This window comes from Lates calcarifer, linkage group LG7_2 (genome assembly GCF_001640805.2).
Source record: "Lates calcarifer isolate ASB-BC8 linkage group LG7_2, TLL_Latcal_v3, whole genome shotgun sequence".
In the NCBI taxonomy this organism is placed as follows: domain Eukaryota; kingdom Metazoa; phylum Chordata; class Actinopteri; family Centropomidae; genus Lates; species Lates calcarifer.
Window position 1 is genome coordinate 5,283,840 of NC_066854.1, and position 19,572 is coordinate 5,303,411.

General features: G+C 40.0%; 1 protein-coding gene across 2 annotated transcripts in view; it reads left to right on the top strand.

Moving 5' to 3' along the window:
* The window catches only part of LOC108894877 (neural cell adhesion molecule 2), a 247,052-nt gene that overhangs the window by 198,183 nt on the left and 29,297 nt on the right, over positions 1-19,572 (top strand). For both annotated transcript variants that reach the window (XM_018693503.2, XM_018693504.2), the window contains exons 8-13: positions 4,971-5,116; positions 11,204-11,354; positions 13,492-13,679; positions 13,811-13,907; positions 15,218-15,391; positions 19,181-19,300. In XM_018693503.2, the coding sequence (XP_018549019.1) occupies positions 4,971-5,116; positions 11,204-11,354; positions 13,492-13,679; positions 13,811-13,907; positions 15,218-15,391; positions 19,181-19,300 (876 nt within the window). The remainder of the gene's footprint in view (positions 1-4,970; positions 5,117-11,203; positions 11,355-13,491; positions 13,680-13,810; positions 13,908-15,217; positions 15,392-19,180; positions 19,301-19,572) is intronic.

Consider the following 19,572-nt stretch of genomic DNA (forward strand, 5'->3'; position numbering starts at 1 on the left):
GTTTGTTTTTGTTTTTCTATACTCCCTAAACAGAAAATGCCAGCCTTGACCTCCTTCCCTGACAGATACATTTTAGCTCACATTTCAAAAGGGCCAACTGAGATACTCACATTTCCTGAAAGCTATTAAAATATTTTAGACATGACATTTACATTTTGTGCTGTAGGCACTGTAGCTTATCATCATATCCAGTGATTTTAGCACTAATATACTGTTGACAGTTCACAAACATTACTGGCAAGCTTAGACAGGGGATCCATAGATGTATGGTTACATGATTATAGGTGATAAAATGAGCTAAGGCAATAGGATTTTTAGCACAAAATGAGATGAAAAGATGTGACAAAAGAAAAGGGAGAATTTATTCCTTGAAGAGATGAGTTTTCATTTGACATCAGAGGAAAGGGAATGAGCTACATAGCTGCAGCAGCTGCTGGGTATTCGCTTTCACAGATGGGTTTCGAAATGTAGACCCATGACCATGTGTTGCCACGAGCAGGTTATTGTGGCAATTAATTGCTTGAAGCCTGTTTCATTCTTGTTTCACACTCATACGCTGCAACGCTTTCACATCTGGGGGTCCAGTGTCACTACAGTGTGCCGTCTGGCGGCTCTTTAAAGTTGCCTCAGTAGCCCTTGAGCTATAAACGCCAGAAGTGTTAGTCAGTCCAGCTACTACCAGTCTTCAGGGATTATGTCAGGCTGTCTTGCCTTTTAGGCTCTGGGTCATTCAGTGCCTTGAGGGAAAAATCCACCATTAAGACTGTTAAGAAATGGCTAACATTAAGCATTTCTTGGTTAGTTCTTAGACATGCTGGCAGCACGACTTGAGGGATGTTGGTTAGTCCAGCGTGAAATATCTGAACAACTACTGGATGGATTGCCATGAAATTTTATGTTGACATTTATGGTCTTTTGAGGATGAAGCATTCTGACTTTGCTAGCATCCATGACCTACAGTTACACATAACACCCTGCTCTGCATAGGTCTGAACTTCTGAGAAGGATAATTCCACCATAAGTTGTTGAACATGCTGCCATACCTAAGTAAAGCCACACAGAGATGCTAATATGGTTGTACACCATTTGTCTTGGAGGTAAATCCATCATGAACACTTTAGAAAAATAGCTGCATTCTATTTCTCGGCCCTTTTTTTATTTTGGTGGTGGATTTTTCATCTCTACGTAGAGCTTCCTACAGTTCAGAAAGTATTCAGACCCCATCACTTTTTTCACAATTCAATGTGTGTGTTGTAGATTTCATTCTAAATGTATACAACTGACATTTTGCCCATCAGCCTATACTCAGTGATCCATGAGAGAAAATTTAAGCCACTGTAAATGTAGACAACAGTCAGCAATGCGGTTTGATAGCAGAGACTTTTTCATCTATCTGAAGCATCAACAGTAAATGTCAGGTTTTGGTAAAAGAGCATGGTGTTTCTTTCTAAACTCTCCATTTTGCAGCAACATTTAGCGGCTGATACAGGAAGAAATCTATCAGAAGAAACACAGATATACATCTCTCTGCAGACAGAAGTCTCACAGTCCTCTGAAACCAGCCGCAGTTTGCACCTTTCAGCTCTCGTGTCAGTAGCCTGTGAAATACAGCATCCTCTTTAATGGGTTTTTTATAATTTGAACAAGTTGGCTGAACACACGATGGGATTACTCTTTTTTTGTTGACTACAAACACATAATAGACTATTCACTGTTCTTTATGGAAAATAGAAGCAGAACAAGACACGACAGCCAAATATACCAAATTACATCACTTTTCAGCACAAAATAACTGAAGATATATATAACAGAGGAGGGTCTGGGGGTGGGTTTTAACCTTCTAAACTTTGCAGAGTTACAAGAGACATCAGGGATTACTGGAGAGAATCCATGCTGACATTTGCCTTGTTGAGCTAAAACAACAAATACACATTAACAGGTATAGTCTGTCCCATATTTTTTCTTATATCTGTCAGTGGGAGGGATAAGAGCTTTATGTAGTTTCAAATATTACCATAGAGGAAATGCAAATACTGTTTAGCTGCATAAGAAGGCATTTACCTGCATTAAGCGTAAACAACTAAGAAATGTCAAACTAAACATTGGTTCTTTTATATGCCAACAATGAGTCAAACTGTACCAAAACTGTAGTTATGTATATTACTTATGTCATTATGTCACTTTCTGCTCTGACACTGACACAGTTAATGGCTTTTTCACAGGTTGAAGGCAAAACTGACCCTGTTTTTTAATGCATAGAGTGTCAGGGCTGACACCATGAGGTGGCTAAATGAAACATTTACAATTATAATCATTATAATATCTATAATTAATATAATAAAGTGTAATTATAGTTATTAACAAATGCCAGCATTAAAAGAAACACTTGTTTTTAATTACACTGGGTTAGAGAGAGTTATGGAAGCTAATTTAAATGTACATATCAAACTGAAAAGAACAAACTCCAATCTGTAAAAATACCCCCAAACCTGGAAGGTCAAATTAATTCTGGATTTTTATCTTTTAGCACACAAATGCTTCTCAGTTCTTTCCCATTTAGAGTTGAAATGTTTTAGATAATGCGTTATTAATAATGTTCCCTGCAGAGAGGTTTTTGCACCATGCTTGATAAATGAGACATTTTCCATTTAATATTTGCATGATGAAGGGCATCTGGGGCACAACGGCTGCAGATAAGGTGGTGATGAAGAACTGGTTCAGACCAGTCTCTGTACTATTAACAGTTTTATCTGTGCGTGTGTACGGGAGTGGGGTGGTTCTGAATGTGTATTTGTGTTGTATTATTGAGTGAAAGTGTCTATATACATGTGTACTTCTGATACCAAAAGCCATTACAAGGTTTAATAGATGTGGATGATCATCTAAAGTGCTCCTCACGTCTTCCTCTCTGTAGAAATCATCTTAACAAGTCATTTAGTCTCATTAGGAGGTTTTAAAGCTTACTTTTCTTAGAAGAAAAAACTCTTAATGGGTTGAGATAATTTCTCTTCCAGTTGCAGCTTCCTTTTGTCTCAACACAAAACAGAATCAGGCAGATCACTGCACTATTATCAAGAAAATGCCACTTGATTCTGGATGGATTTTTGAAGTCAGATGATTTATTTTAGAAACAACTGAAATCATATTTGCTTATAGGCAAATCTGTTTGACTTGTTTTTGGAAAACAAGATTGTAAGACCCGACTGTAGTCTAGAATACTCGTTAGGCTGGTTGTTTTTGAATTGTAGGAGGCTTGTGTTTATTGCTAAACGATCAATCTTGTTTATTTAAATTTGGGGCTTTTGTGGTTTTAGAAATCATTCCCATTGAATGTGTTGACATTGTTCTCACAAGGTGAATTGCTGAGTTCTCAGAACACATACACATCGCTAAAACAGTGTCTGATGCAACATTTGTTGTCAGACATTCAGACGGTTTTAACCAAACCCCTAAATTATCCAAACATACTTGGAAGAGAAAATGACAGGGATGGAAAAATCATAACTATAACTGTCCACTGTAATCCTTCAACACAGTTTATAGATTGACATCCCAGTTCAGCTTTAAGCTGTTGGGCTTTAGCATGAAGCTCTTGTGTGCAATGACAGACTAACAGAGCATTGTATGAGTTCACTCCAGTAAGCTAGTATTGGCCAATACATTTGCCTGTGGATTATTGTCATAGGTCTACTATACATACAGGTGTACACAGGGCTTTACAACCTGACAGTCATCACAGTGTGCTGCAGCTCCCTCCACTACCTCAGTCTCTGCCTTTAGATATTGTTTGCTTTACCAATCTAATGTTCAACTACGGCTTAAAAGGGGATCAAGAGATCAGTCTTGCTAAACTGTGAGACTGTTTACAACCTGTCTGATTGTCAGACTGCTCTTTTTTCTTGCCCTGTTGGTGTGATATAGATCTTAGTGATTCCAACGGTATCATAACAGAAATGACCTTAGGTTTGGCCTTGGGTTTATTTAACACAGCTTTGTACACAGTGGTTAGGTGAGGATCTATTCTTAGAAAATAGATCTCTTCACTGAAGGTCCTTGCAAGTATAGTAATATGTGTGTGTGCACCTTTGTGTATGTGTGACCCCTTGTTTTGACAAGCTCCCAAAATCCCTCGAGATGGCTCCTCCACCCCAAGGTTGAAGCCATGTGAAATTGCCAAACGCTCCTTAGAGCCCGACCCCCCTGGGCAGTGTTGAAAACCTTCAGTACAGTAGTCACTATTTTCCATTCACTTCCCTTTTCCTTTTGGATTTTATGCCATGCTATTTTGCAAGCTGTTAAGGATTTAAGTGCAGTATGTGTGGGGAGAAAAGAAGCAATCCATGATTCATGTGACATGCTGTATGCCCTTGACATGCATGGTGTTTCAGGGCTTGCTTAGAGCATCTTATCAGGAGGCGGGGAGCAGGGAGCAGCCACCAGCAAAAGGCTTTTCAGCACTTAACGTGGTGCTTGCTCTGCGTCAAAAGTGAATCACACGGAGGCAGAGAAGCATCCTTCCTGACAAAAATCTATATTTATTTAAAACAAAAAAAAGGTGAAACACACACAGAGGTATAGGCTGTTTTGATGTTTCATGCTTTAAAACTTTAGTGACGTCAGTTTTTGTGTTGCCATCTAGGCCAGGAAATCTGCACAAAATAGGCCAGAGGGCATGCATTCCTGCTATGGCAGACCTGGAGAGTATGACTGCAGTGTATAAATGATCTTGGCCTAGACTGTCAGTACCAAAGTCATGCATCAGCTCTGTGTTTAAACCCCGTGGTATAGCCTTCATCTCCTCTCCCTTATGAGTTAGATCTTTGACAGTTTCTCTCCCGCTCACCCTTTTACTCACTCAGGTCTCCCCCACACCTCTCTCGTCCCCTTGCCTTTCAGTCTATTCTTCTTTACTCACTTATCTAATTTTTCCTCTCTTATTCACTTCCCCCCTTGTCCTCTGTGGCCTCCAGTCCAGCCCCATATCACCCTGCTGAAAAACGTGACAGCCGTGGAGGGCAGCGCCGCCATGATCTCCTGCGTGGCTGAGGGCGAGCCTCTGCCCGACATTTCCTGGAGGAGAGCCAAAGACGGCCAGCCCTTCGTGGACGGAGACAAGGTAAAAACTGCAACAAAGTCCATCTGGCTCTGTGTGTGTGCATCAATATAAAGCATGGACTGTGAACTAGAACTGTGAGTTTAGGCACATAGGCTGTAACTTATCAAAAATATACAAATACTGTAGGGGAAAGAACATTCACCAGTTTTGCATACCATATATATATACAGTACCATAAAGCATGTGTAGATGGCATTTACTTCATCCAGGGGTGTGAAAAATAGTCAGGACATCCCTGAAACGCTGTATAACCCTAACATCAAAACTACTGCAGAGTTAAGATGACACCTGGTTTTCTGTGAAGTGTTGATGCTTGTGGTCATGTGTCGGCATCAGCTTCAGAACTATACACTTTATGTGACTGGTAGCTTCAGGTGCCAGTACACTCCATCAGTGCCTGTCCAGTGGTGGAATAGCTTCTGAAACCATCCCTACCGGGGCAGGCTGTGTCCAACACGCTGACATTCACTCCCACTTTATGCAGTTATTTGCCAAGTGTCCACCCTTTGTATACTAGAAAATATAGAAACTGTATTTTGTCATCTAAATGTGTAAATCTATATTTGTGGCATTGTTTTTACAGAGCTTGAAATACAGTGTCTCCCTCAATGTGACATTACTGCAATTACTCTCTAGTGAGATGAGTGATTCACCAAATGTCAACTCAAAATGGAGCTTTGAAATCCAACCCGCTTTCAGACTGGTTGTCATTGAGTTATACTAATGAGGTTTTGAATGGTTTTAATAAAACAAAGGTGTCCTAAAATTACCTCAACTAACAGAAGAGTCATTTAACTGGAGATAAAGCTTAGAAATAGATGTTTGCAAGGTTTTTATGCAGTATCCCACAGTATACATGTATAAAGTTTTTCCTCTGTTTTTGTCCTTATGGTAACCATTAAAATGTCAGAGTTTATATTTATGGAGAGAAAAAGGACTATTTGTGCTTGGCCTGGTTGAGTACTAAAAGAAATAGCCTAGATGAACAGGTAATTACTTGTATATGTCCTCATAAAAATAAAAGCAGACATAATCATTCCCTTCTGCCATACATGAAATGTTGCAATTAGAGCCATTTATTGCTAGCAGTGCTACTCAGGTCCTGTTTAAAGGCAGATGCTAATAATATTCACATTCAAGAGCTGATGATTGATCCTCGTCTGCATGTGCATTTACTTTTCCATTCTATAACTGACATATGAAGCCTCAAAGACTTTTATAGTTTCAAAGATGCACTCAAACATTATATATGTACACTCACCTTGGTCCATGTTAAATCTCCTTACTTTGCTGAGATTATTATCTCAGGGGAAATCATCACAGACATTCATTTTGATTAGTTTTCAGCACAAAGAGGAAGCAAGAACCTTGGAAGTTTTTAGGGCAAACGTGAATACTTTCAATTTACACTTTGATTTGTGCCTCCCTTTGACTCTCTGACCTTTTATGTAATCCAACATAAGAAAAGATACGAAGCTTTCATTGTGTATTTTTCCCTCAGCATCCATTAGTCACTTTGTCCATAAGACGAGCCTCACAGATCACAAATTGAATGAGCTGCAGCCGCATTTTCTTGGAGAAGTAATTACTCTCGAATGAGCTGCCACCAATGTCAAAACCATATGCACTTCCATCATCGGTTCACAGCTGAAGCTTTCACAAAAGCAGTTAAAAAAAAACAACCAAAAAAAAAAAAAAAACAAAGATGGCAGCCATTCTTTTGCTCTGGGAAAAGGTCACCGCAGAGATAAATGAATGTGTGCATTGGCTCGAATCGCTCGGGTTGATAAATCACAGCCAAAAATGAGAGTAAGTGCTTCTCTTCCCACAGCAAATGCAATTATGGAAATGCGTAGTGCAAACCAACACACCTAAACATACGCAAAGACAAACACGGCTTGTGCAGCACGAGGCGTGATGGATGGTCGTAGTCATTTAGGTTTAAGGCAGGATGTTCCTCTCTCAATTTGCTCTCCAATCTGCATATCCAGCCTGCACACACTCCTCTCTTGTTGAGAGACATTAAGCTTCAAAGGGCTTTACTTTTACTCACTGCATAATGTTGCTTCCATTCTTCTCATTCTTTGTCAACTAACACTGTGACCCTTGGTAAGAGAACATAATGGGATGCAGCTCCTGGAATTTAATTATGAACTGAGGTAGGATTTGAGTGGGGGTATTGTTTCACTCCTCTGGTATTGTTTCGTTTATGAGCAAGGTTAGCAAACTGCACTGTAGCTGTTCTATTCATGCAAAACATCCTAGGCTGAATAGCTAGTGACATAAAAAGTGTTTACTTTTGCTAAGATGACTGCTGCAAAGATTGGTGCACTGTAAGTGGTTCAATAGCCTTTTTAACCTTTTCCTCAGCTATTCAGAAGTCAAGCCCGGAAGTATATTTGTGCTGAATTGAGGTCTTATCAGGAGACATTTCACAGTTAAGCCTTCAAAAAGCAGTCTCCCACACCCACTGAGATTATTGTTTTCTTTTCTGTTTTATACCTGGCCACAAAGGCAGCTACAGTGGGAAATTGATAATAGTAATGTTAAGCCAGATTTGCTGTTGCGTCTTGTGTGAAACCCCTAGCTGGCCTCCATTTCCTTGAACCAGAAAGTCATTATTAAATGTCATTTTGTTGTTGTCAAGAGAATGAGGTGATACAGTAATCATTAGATCGGTGCAAAAATGAGGACCCCATGTTCAGCCCCCATACTAAACTGTTGGAATAAGCTCCGCTCGCCAGAATTAGACTACAGTGTGTTTCCCAGCCTCACTGACATTTACAGCTGACATTTTTAATATCTGAAAACTCTCCAGCATTTGGACTGAAATAACACGGGACCGGTCTTCAGAATCCCATTTGAGAGATTGCATTTAAGATTCAGCATCACATGTTCATTGTAAACCCACACATATTCTCATTTTTGAGGTCTTATGGATCAGATAGGGACAGGATTTCATATATCTTCCCTTTTCTACCCTCCTTTGCCTCTACTACCTTCTTCTCCTTTCATCTCCCCTGGTTCCTCTATTTCCTCAGCTTCTGCATTTCTTTGTCTTTTTATCTCTGCGCTCTCGTGTTGGTCGCTGTTCACGTGTGCACAGTATGTGTGTAAGCGGTGCTGCTGCAGCAACATGCGTGTGCCTGTGCGTGTCCGCGAGCGTGTGAGACGCTGTTGTGTTCACGTCTGCCCGCTTGCCTTGTCGTTCCACTGAGCTGCATATCAAACAGGCTGTGCTTTAGGGGCTGAGTTTGTCTCTAGACACAGACCCTGTCAGTTGGCGGGGGGGTTGTGGCAAGGGGATGGGGGGTTAGCGAGTAATTTCCTGACTCAGAAGTTCCCTCCTGGAAGATTTCCTCCCTTTCTCCTCCTCCTCCTCCTCCTCTCTCATCCCCCCATCCTTAGCATTCCTATTCAACACACACACTCCCAATCCCATTGACCTCAGCCGGCGAGTGTGCAGTGGCAGCACAAAGAGACCAGAACCGAGCCTTTAAAAGCCGCTTCACCTCATTGGTTGATAGTATAGCGACGATAAGAGCAAAGATAAGCCATTCTAAACAGGATAATGCTGAAGCAGTCTACGGCGACAACATAAAGAGAGTGTGATACAGAAGAGGGGGCTTCACGGCCTAGGCTTATGAGGCTTAGACACATAATGAGTATTAGCAGAGGCAGGTGGAGGGGGTCTGTTTTCATAGTGTCTATTGCTAGTTATCACAAATAACGATGACAGAAACAGTGACAGAAATTCTCAAACAAGATATACAAACAACAAATGTGATAATTAAAGGGTGTTAGTCAAGTCAATTCCAAGTCAATTTTATCTATATAGCATCAATTCATTAGAGAAGTTATCTCGAGGTACTGTACATATAGAGCAGGTCTAGACCATACTCTTCTAAAATTTACAGAGAGAGACGCAGGCAGATTCCTCTGAACAGAGTCAGGTTACCCCTGTTTCCAGCCCTTATGTGAAGCTGGAGCTCCAGCAACATTTTTAGTAAACAGACGTGAGAGTCATATTGATCTTTCTAATTCTCAGACAGAGGGTGATTAAGAGTATTTCCTATGAGGTCAAAATAATCCTTTAAAGGTGCTATATCTTTTTGATATCATTACATAGCTAACCTTAGCATTACCTGTTGTTTACCTACCAGTCTAGAGGAAACTAATTCAGGATGAAACTTTATTCCTTCACTTTCAAAGAGCTATCATTGGTGGTGGAAAGCAACGCCAATGTTAATTTTTGTTTTGCTTTTATTTCTATCACTTCTTTCTTTGCCGCCAAATGTGGTGGGAGTGGTTGTGATGTAAATAAGACTTGGATAGCTGGCATTAGCAGTGATAGCCACAGTGGCTGAATACTTGCAGAATCACAACAGAAATCAGTGTTTATCATCAAAGATGACACCAAAACACACAAACAAGAATTTTGCTTGTTATGGCTATAACTACAAAAAAGCACTGTGGGGTATCCCTTTGCTAAATAGGCTTCCTGGGAGCCTGATTTGACTATCAGCCTCAGCTTTTTTTTTATTTTTTTATTTAATTTAGTTCTAATTCCTTTATTAGGAACAAACTAATTTGAGTGTAATCCTACATTAACTCCCAGGCCTTGAGCTAAATAACTTCTATTCTATTTTTAGTCTGTTAAAACTGTTTATCTAAGTTGGCTTAATTGACTAATTAGAGGGCAAAAATGTGGGAAAAGCAAACTTGTAATTCAGACGTTTCAGTCATCAAAAAGTCACAATCATGAAAAATAATTGCATGTATGCCCTTGGACGTATGTTTTTTTATAACCACCCCTCAAATAATTTCCTCATCGTGTTCTTGAAACATGTCCATGTCAGCAGCCCTCCTCATAATAAGATCTCATTTTCCTGCAGCGAGTGCACAAATGTCTCAGATTACACAAGCCAGTGCATTTCAGAGTTACTTAGCAGTGATAGTGGAATCATGACATGCCGTTCCTATCTTTGATAGCCATGTGTTTTTGTTCACCGAGGCTTCAAGAGCCAAGGATAGATTGCCACCATACTATACACCATGTGCCTCTCGGTGGGTACTTATATTGAAAATACCCCATGATGCTCTCAGACTGTATGAATATTAAGAAGACTCAACTAGTCTCAAGTAGGATAGGTATAAAAAATTTGAATTTCTCTGCATAAAGGTAGGTAGAAAAGTATTACCTGGGGAAAAAAAGATAAAAATAGAAAAAGGAGTTTTTCGTGATAAAAGACATCAAGTGACATTGTTTAAAATAATTTTTCCTCAGCCTATCTGACCTTCAAATCTTCCAATCACAAAAACAACCCCCGCTGCAGTCACGCTGCTCTCAAATGCATCAACCCTGAGTCCATGGGCAGTACAGCTGAAAAGTAGTTTCTTGGGGGTGACAGAGGTTATCAGTTAGGTAACAGTCTGGAGGCTACAGCTGTATCGTGTCTGCAACAAGGATGCTCCTGGGGTGTTTTTTCTCATTACGAGTGAATGTCGATTACTGGAATGATAGCCTCGTCTGCTGTAATTGACCCGTTGCTTCAAATTGATACCATCTGTCTTCATACAGATGTAATGACCTTGTAATAAATCGACAGTTTATTGCATTAACCCTGACTCTATGTGACAAGTGACGGTTGCCTGCAAGCAGGGTCAAAATGGATCAAGGGGCTGTCACTCAGTCGCAAGAACAAAGTTGGACGAAGAACTTTCTGTAAATTACTTGGCGGAAAGTGCCTGGACATGATTCACATGTCCATCACAAGCATGGATGTGACTTTTCCTTTAAATATAATATCACAAATAAAAAACTGCTAACCATATTATAACTAAGTACTATAATCTCCTGTCCCAGCACCATAAGTCTTATACCACTTATTAAGGGCAATAACTGTGTGAGAATTACAGGGATGTAAATTCCAATTCTTTATCACCCAAAACCCTGTAAATATACCTCACAGCTGGAATTTCTGACCTTCTCTGGTCGTTAATAGACGTCAATGTGTGGGCTGTAACAGCAACAGTTATTATGCCTGCAAAACTAAGGATCGTGTGTGGGTGTGTTTGTGTCTTCAGAGCCAGGACGGACGTTTTGAAGTCCGCGGTCGTCACGGCAAGTCGGTGCTGACAATCAGCGGCGTGAGGCTCACCGACTTGGGTCGCTTTGACTGTGAGGCGCTCAGCAGGATCGGAGGTCATCAGAAGAGCATGTTTCTGGACATTGAGTGTAAGTATGTGTATTGTGTGATTAGCTGCACATTCATAAAGGTGTTTTCCTGCTCATTAGGCTGCATGAGTTTTGTTTTTTTGTTCTTTTTTTTTTTGGTCTACAGTGCAACATTTCATGATTTTCTCTGGAAAAGGGTAAACAACTAGAAACCAAACTCATTTACTAGTTATCAAATGATTGTACATATAGTTTAACACTAAAAGACACACTAAAAGAAATTTAGTGTTGGCTAACTCACTAATAAATTATTTAAGTATAATCCAACAAGTTCTACAAAATATTGTCGTTACTTACAACACAGGAAAGATTTTTAGGCTCAGTGAGAAGGTGTTTTGTCAGCCACAGTGCTTTGTCATCTACATCCAGTCCTGGTCTAAATTAATGTGCAATTGTTTTTCCTTTAACTTTTTTGTCAATCAAGTTATTTTTATTCAAGTAAGTTATTTTTTTTATTTTCCATGTAGTTGCTTATTATTTCTACCAAAAGTTGGAAATACTCCAGCAACTAATTGTTTAACATTGTCTAGTTGCTAAATGAATTAGACTGGTGACCATGGTCACCTGACATAACCTCACCCACTCCTCCTCTCTCTACATGTATCTAGTGGTATTAGTGGTATCATATAAACAAAACACATGCACACATTTAAGGAGCTAAATTAACAACTTTGCAAGAGACGTGAACTCATTGCAGACATGTATACAGTTCAAAAGTTCAGCCATTCTTAGTTCTAATATTTCTTTTCTCACTGTGGCTGTTTTTCTTACTGAAGATTGTTATTTTATTATAAACAACTCAACCCCACCCGCACACCCCCATTCACACACACACGCAAACCATGCACCCACACCACACACACAGCCTCTACAAGGGTTAATTAGTGAGAGGATATCATGCATTGCCTTTCGTTTCCCCCCGCTGACAGCTCCCCTACTTCCCAATGAGTGCAACCATTCCTCAGTGCTGGTTGTTTGGCGTTATTTGGGGCGGGCTATCCCCTGCCTAATGAGCTCTGAAGCAAAGATCTCCATTTTGGCCTCGGAATGATTAGGTTCATTATGAGAGCGGCTCTGTGTGTCTGAACGAGACCAATGGAAAATGCATTTTTTTTCAGCGTTACCACCTTGAAGCTTAGAGGAACAACAAAGAGAGCGGGCAGACAAACAAATATATTCAGAGAGACAGCGAGGGAGAAAAAATAAATACTGTATCTCTGTTGTCATGTGGAAACCAATTTTCTCCTCTTCCGGCTGAGGTGACTTTTGGGTTCATGGATTCCCTTCAAAACCTGTTTTGCATAGTTCCTGAAAAGTTGACATTTTGGAAAAAGTTTGATGGCATCCTCATGTAGAAAAAAAAAACAAATCTCACATGCATGCACCCACTCTCCAACCATGAAGCTGTCATTATACTGTAAACTTGTTATGCTGGAGCCACAGCTGACAACTTGCACTCCCACTCTGCAGAAAGACACAGCCTGTGTGTTTGAGTGAGGCAGGGCTGAGCCAGTCATTGCCACCGAACTAATGAACTCATTTACTAAGTCACTGCAGGCTGCAGGGGGATAACACGTCCTCGGCTGTGACAGAGAGCCAGGCATCAATCTCTTTAATGGAATCCTGCAAGCGAGCATAAAACAACCATAATGCCTCTCCGACTGAGCTGGGCTGACTGGGCCGAGAGAAACCCGCACGACAACTCGCCGTTTCGATCGCCCATTACTGCCCTTCCTATTTTCTGGGGCAAATGAACTTCTGTTTGCATCCTTTATTTTTATTCTTGGGGAAATGATCATAATAGAGACCCCCCCCTCCTCCTAGCATGGGGTGGCTTCTTAAGTTTAAGTTTTTCTTTTTAACATTGCAAAGGGAGTTTGGGAAGCATTAATGAAATGTTTTTTCTTCTCCCTTTGAGGAATTTGCGGGTTAAGCCTCAGCAAGTCATTTTTATGTCTTTGATCATCGAACACAGCTCCACCTTTGATTTGAGTGTTTAATTGGCTGCCACAAATTCCAGACGCACCACCAGTTACTCTTTTAGCAATTCAGGTCTTGTTTTAGTGCTAAAAGCTGCTTTACCATATAAATGAGGCAGCTGTGAGAGATAATATCTCTATCTCTATATTTGTGACAGACATACCAAAGTTCCTGACCAATCACACCATCTATTATTCATGGGAGGGGAACCCAGTGAACATAAGCTGTGATGTGATGTCCAACCCTCCCGCCACAATGCTGTGGAGGAGAGAGCGCTTCACCATCTCTGCAGAGGGAACTGCCAACACGAGGGTACACAGCACAGAGGGCAAGTCTGTGCTGGAGGTGGGTACAAGGCAGATATCCTCAAACATGGATAAATAAAACCATATCTATTTCTTATATCAATAGAGATATGTAAGATGGTAATTTTTCAAATTAATTTAAGATTTTGAACTTGTTTTTCTTGGTTCTAGGTGACTCCTATGTCTGACAGGGACTTCGGCCGTTACAACTGCACAGCCAGGAACAACATTGGCGTTCGATACCAGGAGTTCATTCTGGCCCAGGCAGGTGAGTCTGCAGAACTGCCACTATTGTGTGGCCCCTCTACCTGAGCTAACAAGATTTGGTGACTTAATTTCAAGTCCAGATTGTGTGCAGTCAGGGACCCCACACCTTTTGAATCACTGCTCTCACAGTAACTCCAACCACTCGACTACTTTGTAACCCTCTACCTCTCTACTAACGGTAATGGCCTTATTTGCAATTCTCAGGAAGATAAATTCTGCTACAACTCCCAACCCCTATTCAGGCTAGCTTAATCCCAAATAGCACCATCTGATTTACCATACCCCTCCCTATTTACTGAAGTACCCCCTAATTTACGGTAGCACAGGCTAATACACAATAGTGCAGTCCAATTATCTTTAGTGCAGATTGAATTGCTCTGGCTAAGGAGAAAAGTAGTGAGCAAAAAGCTGACCTAATATGTAGTCTTGCAGAAAACAATGTGTTTTGGAAGTTGTTCTGACACTTAACAATTCTGCAGAAATGCACACAGACACAAACGCAGGGAAACGCACATACACACACTTATGCTGTAGGAAAAGTTTGAGTCAGTAATGGAGACTGAGAAGGGGGAGGATCTCCAGTGGAAGCTGAATAGACTCATCGCTTATTCCCACACTTACTTCAAAGCTAAACCTAGAGTCAAAACCAGTAGACATTTTCTCTGCACTTTTCTTGAAAATAAGTCAAACTGTTTTGATTTAAGGCCACAAGTAAATATGTGAATAATGCCCTGATGCTTTCAAAGTGAGAAACAATAAAAAAAAAAAGAGCAAATATATTGGTTTATGGCTAAAACAAGTCCAAGGACAAATGAAAGATGCAGCTGAGTGAAGCACCACCTTCGCTCAAAATGAAGTAACTTACTGTGTGTTAACTTGCTTTCAAGGCCTGGAGTTATTACAGCAATAATGTCTATCTTTAGTTTGATTATGGAGATGACAGTGATGTAATAGGTAGGAGGCACAGTAAGTACCATCTGCAGCATTAAAAGTACCTTCAGCTTAGGTTAAAAAATGCATTTAGTGGTATTATAGTTATTATCGTGCAAATGCCAATGCATATATTTGGCTTTAAAAGTAAGTTTTTCTTCCACAGTAGCAAACTAGTTTAAATTGATATTAGAATAGCTCTACAGACGGGATTTTTGGTCTTTCTGTCAGTCCAGAATAAAATATATATGAAATATATCAACAACTATTGGATGGATTTTGTTAATAATTCTGCATGAGCCTTGATTTTTTTGTTTCCATCAATGATTCATTGTAAATGTTTTGTGTGTCTGACTGATGTTATTGCTTTTGTCTTTTCAGATGTACCATCGAATCCATACTCAGTGCGTCTGTCAGCTGTCTCCCAGCGCTTGGCGACCGTCACCTTCATGAAACCGGACTCACATGGCGGCGTGCCCATCAGCTACTACCTGGTCCAGTACAAGGAGGTGGGCTCACAGGACTGGAGGGACGTCAAGTCACACAGTGTCCAGAGTGAGTGGTGTTTTTTTCATTCAATAGCCTTAAAACGGTGAAAGTTATTTTTTTCACTTCATTTTCCTTAACATAAAATTACTGTACTTATATTTGTGAAAAATATAAGGAACATTAGTCTGATGTGAAGGTCGACTCCATTATGTACAGAGTTCTTACTGTGACAATAGTTACAGTGGGTCCACTTGAACATATGTCTGTTTCTAGCTCCGTTTCATTACTGAAGCAGGTTGAATCTTTCAGATCAATAGGAAAGCTTTCACCTGTTCACATGAGCAGCTCATTACATGGCTTGAGTCAATTGCTTAAAGGTCATTTTGCCCATTTTCACAGTTTTTACTGGAATTCAAGTCGTTCAAGTCTAGTGAATAACCATAAATGGTGCAAAGCTACAGCTTTCCTGCAGCAATGGAAGTAAATGAGGCTTTGAAAGGTAATGCAAACATTTCCTACAGGTGCCCCAACTTTGGTTGAATTCTTACAAACCCTCTGTCTGTACAGGCAGCGTTGGAACAAACTGTGTCACTGCACCCTCTGATGCATTATTAGGACAATACTATACTGCAGGAAGTAGTACTGTATATTGCTATATTTGATGAGAAAAAGGCAAGTAATAATAACAGACTGACCAGTTAGTCAGGGGTTCATCCTACAGTGAGATAATGACCCAAAACATTAGAAGAAAAATAGAAGACGTTGGCTTCAAATGATGGAAGAACGGCACAGTCGCCAGACTTACACCCCATGGAGCTGGTTTGGGATGAATTGGACAGAAGGTGAAAGTGAAACAACCTAAGTGCAACACATTTGTGGGAACCTCTGCAACAGTGTTGGGACAAACTTTCCAAACAATGTTCCATTTACATCATAGAAAGAACGCCACCAGTGTGTTCAGCTGCTGGATGAGTCAAAAAATTTGATTAAATTTAGTTTAATGTCATGGTTCTTTGTTTTTAAAATCTCTAATTGTTTATTTGTTGTATGCTTGAATTTCAGAAACCTTGAGACAATGGATTATGTAAGTGTAATAACACTTTTGACCAGTAGTGTAGTTATCCAAAGGTTAATTACATAGCTTCTGGTCCATGGGACAGAAACTCACGTCATTATATCACATATAGGCTGCTGTCAGCCATGTCAGAGACCTGAGGTCGCTGAAATCAACTGATCTCTACACTGAGTTTGATAAAAGTACTTATTCAAACATAAACTGATGGTAAAGGAGCATACCAAAGATTGTGCATGTTTTAGACCATTTAATAAATATCAGGAAAGAAATAAAGTAACAAAATAAATACTTATCAGATCAATATCCTTATTAATTTACATTATCATATAACAATTTTGGATCTGTACTTAACATTAATGATCTGAAACACTAGCATATTTCTTTAAGAGTACTCAATTTCATTCAGGTTTTATTGTTAAACATGGTTTAAGAAAAACACAATTCATGGTATGTAATTTTTGCAATGGCAGCAATAAATGAAGAACATGAAAAAAACCTTCTTTTAAATATAGATAAGCTTAATTTGTGTTCAGAACTTGCCATAAACCAATTATACAGTGATTAATCTACGTGCACATAGATACCAATGGAAATCAGGCTACTTCACTTATGAGAAGTAAGAATATTTTGAACTTTGTCATGCAGTTCAAAACTTACAGCTTCTACTTATTAGACCAGGGAGATCATACCTGTACGTGCCAGATTATCCTATCTGTCTGTAACCGGAATTTCTGCCTGTTAACCCCTCCACACATCACCTGACACCAATCCAGTTCGAGTAGGAGCGGTATCACATCATCTTTCATGCGATCCTTCAAAACCTCGGTCCTGAGATGTTGTTGGTCCATGACAAACCTCAAACACCTCGTGGGGAGAGTGCCACAACCCATCAGAGCTGAAAGAGCCCGCTCCTCCTCTTCTTATGCTTTACGGCTCCAAATTGATTTCTGAGCCTGTTGGTGGAGAAGTACACCATGAGGTGAAGGATGGATGGATGGAAAATAGAAGCCAGAGGACGAATGGTTGGGTGATAAGCAGGTTCCGACAAACCTGAAGGGCTTATCACTAATATCCTTCATTTCGAGTCAATTACAATATGGAGACGCAGTGAGGTGAATGCTGAACACCAGCTAGCACTTTAGCAGCATATGTAAAATTATACTACACATGTAGAGGAAGAGCACGAGGGACAACTAAACTAAATAAATAAAGCTTAATTATACATTTGATTTAGTGATGGTTTCTACTCAAGATTTAGACTAAAATATTGGACTAATTGCAAACCAGTTAAGTGGCATCATACAGTCATAGAAGCCACTTCAGATATCCTCAGCAGGAAGTGCTTACACAATAAACTCTTCAATATAATGAGATGCCTGGACTCGTTTCATTTGAATGGTTTTGCCCAAATTGAAATGTCTGCTTATAGCCTGGAAAGTAACCTAGTGCAGCTGCAAATTGCAGAATTTGTTTTCAGTTCTGGGACTAAAGAACTGCAAAAGCACCTATTACCATTCAAGTATTTAATTTGTGCAGACTGACAAAAACAACAACTTTCACTCAAGCTCATTACACTGCCGACTCTCTGCTGGCTTTTCTGAATAGTGAAGGTTATGTAAATAGACTCTGGTGACTGTGGAATTTAAATAGGAATCTGTAATGTGATCTGATAATGAGATTTCCTGTTTTCTCCAGTAATGTAATTTACAGTAATAATATGCAACATATTACACAGTTTTCACTGATGCTATAGATCTGTTCTTCTGAATAATGTACAGAGTTCACTTGAGATTCACACTCCCATCAAATCTTTGAATACATTGTTTATTGTAACGTATTGTTTATTATTACTGTAGGTGTGCGTCTTTTCTCTAAACCCTAGTCATTTCTTTTTCGTAATTCAGTATATTAAAAGGAATATTTATTCTGTTAGTTTTTTCTTGCATTCATGTAATAATGAGAGACAATGACTCTATAATAACAGGTCTGGTTAGATATTGGTTTAGCATAGATTTGAAATACAGAACATAACAGTTGTGTGAACCTCTCATTCCAACTATAAGAGTTAAAGTGCTTCACCCAATGTACGATCAAACAGGTTCTGAAAACCCCTCCCCAGCACCTTACAAAACCATATTTTCTGCAACCATTTGAAACCAACACGCCCACTGTTTGCAACATTGGCCAAGTGTGCAGAGATGAGAAAGCATGCAGGGTTTGAACTGCTTTTTATGTGTACACCACAGTGCAACACCTTGCCTTTGAGGAGGAAGTGTTTGAAAGTGCACACTGTCATCCCCATATAACCAATTTTGGTGCCTTTAAAACGGCAGACTTCTCATCTCTCCTTCTAGACTGGCCGTTGGGAACCGCTATAAACACTTTTTCCTCCTGAGGTGGTTGGACAACACATTGTACACACCATCATCTCCTCCCAAGACCAGGCTGGAAGACACATCTTCAAATGTAAAAGATTAAATATGAAAAATGCAGCAGATCTGACGTCAAAGTTAGGGTTGGGGCTCGTACAGTCAGGTTTTGTGAGGCACCCATAGCACATGATTTTCTGGATGCCATTGCAAAAGGCTTTGTTCACACCGATGACACTCATCAACTCTTCCTCCCTGCTGTATTTCAAACTAATTTGCTGGAAAAAGCACATGTTGCATGGCACAAAACATGAAAAACCCTCTCTTTTAACAATTTGCTCTGCTGTCTACATGATTGATGGTGGCCATGTATTTCCAATTGACATGAACTCTGGTTGTGTCTCTCTCCAGCGACAGTGGTGCTGACAGGACTGGAGCCCAACACGACGTATGAGGTTCGAGTGGCAGCTGTCAATGGAAAAGGTCAGGGGGAGTTCAGCCACACGGAGACCTTCCAGACTTTACCCATCCGTAAGTCTCAATTCTCTCTTCTTCCCCTCATGCAGCTCGTTTCATTAGACATTCTTCAGAATAGGAGCTTGTTAGGATCTAACCCGAATGGAATCTGTTCTAAGAGCTACTTACATATGTATCTATGAACTGAAATCCAGTCATAATCACTTTAATTCATTACTGCAGTGGGTTCATAGCAGTTAGACCGGGTTTATTGATAATTATTGGCACATCCCAGCAGTTAACAAATGATGATGTGCTGTAGATAATTACATAAAACTCCAGAGTAC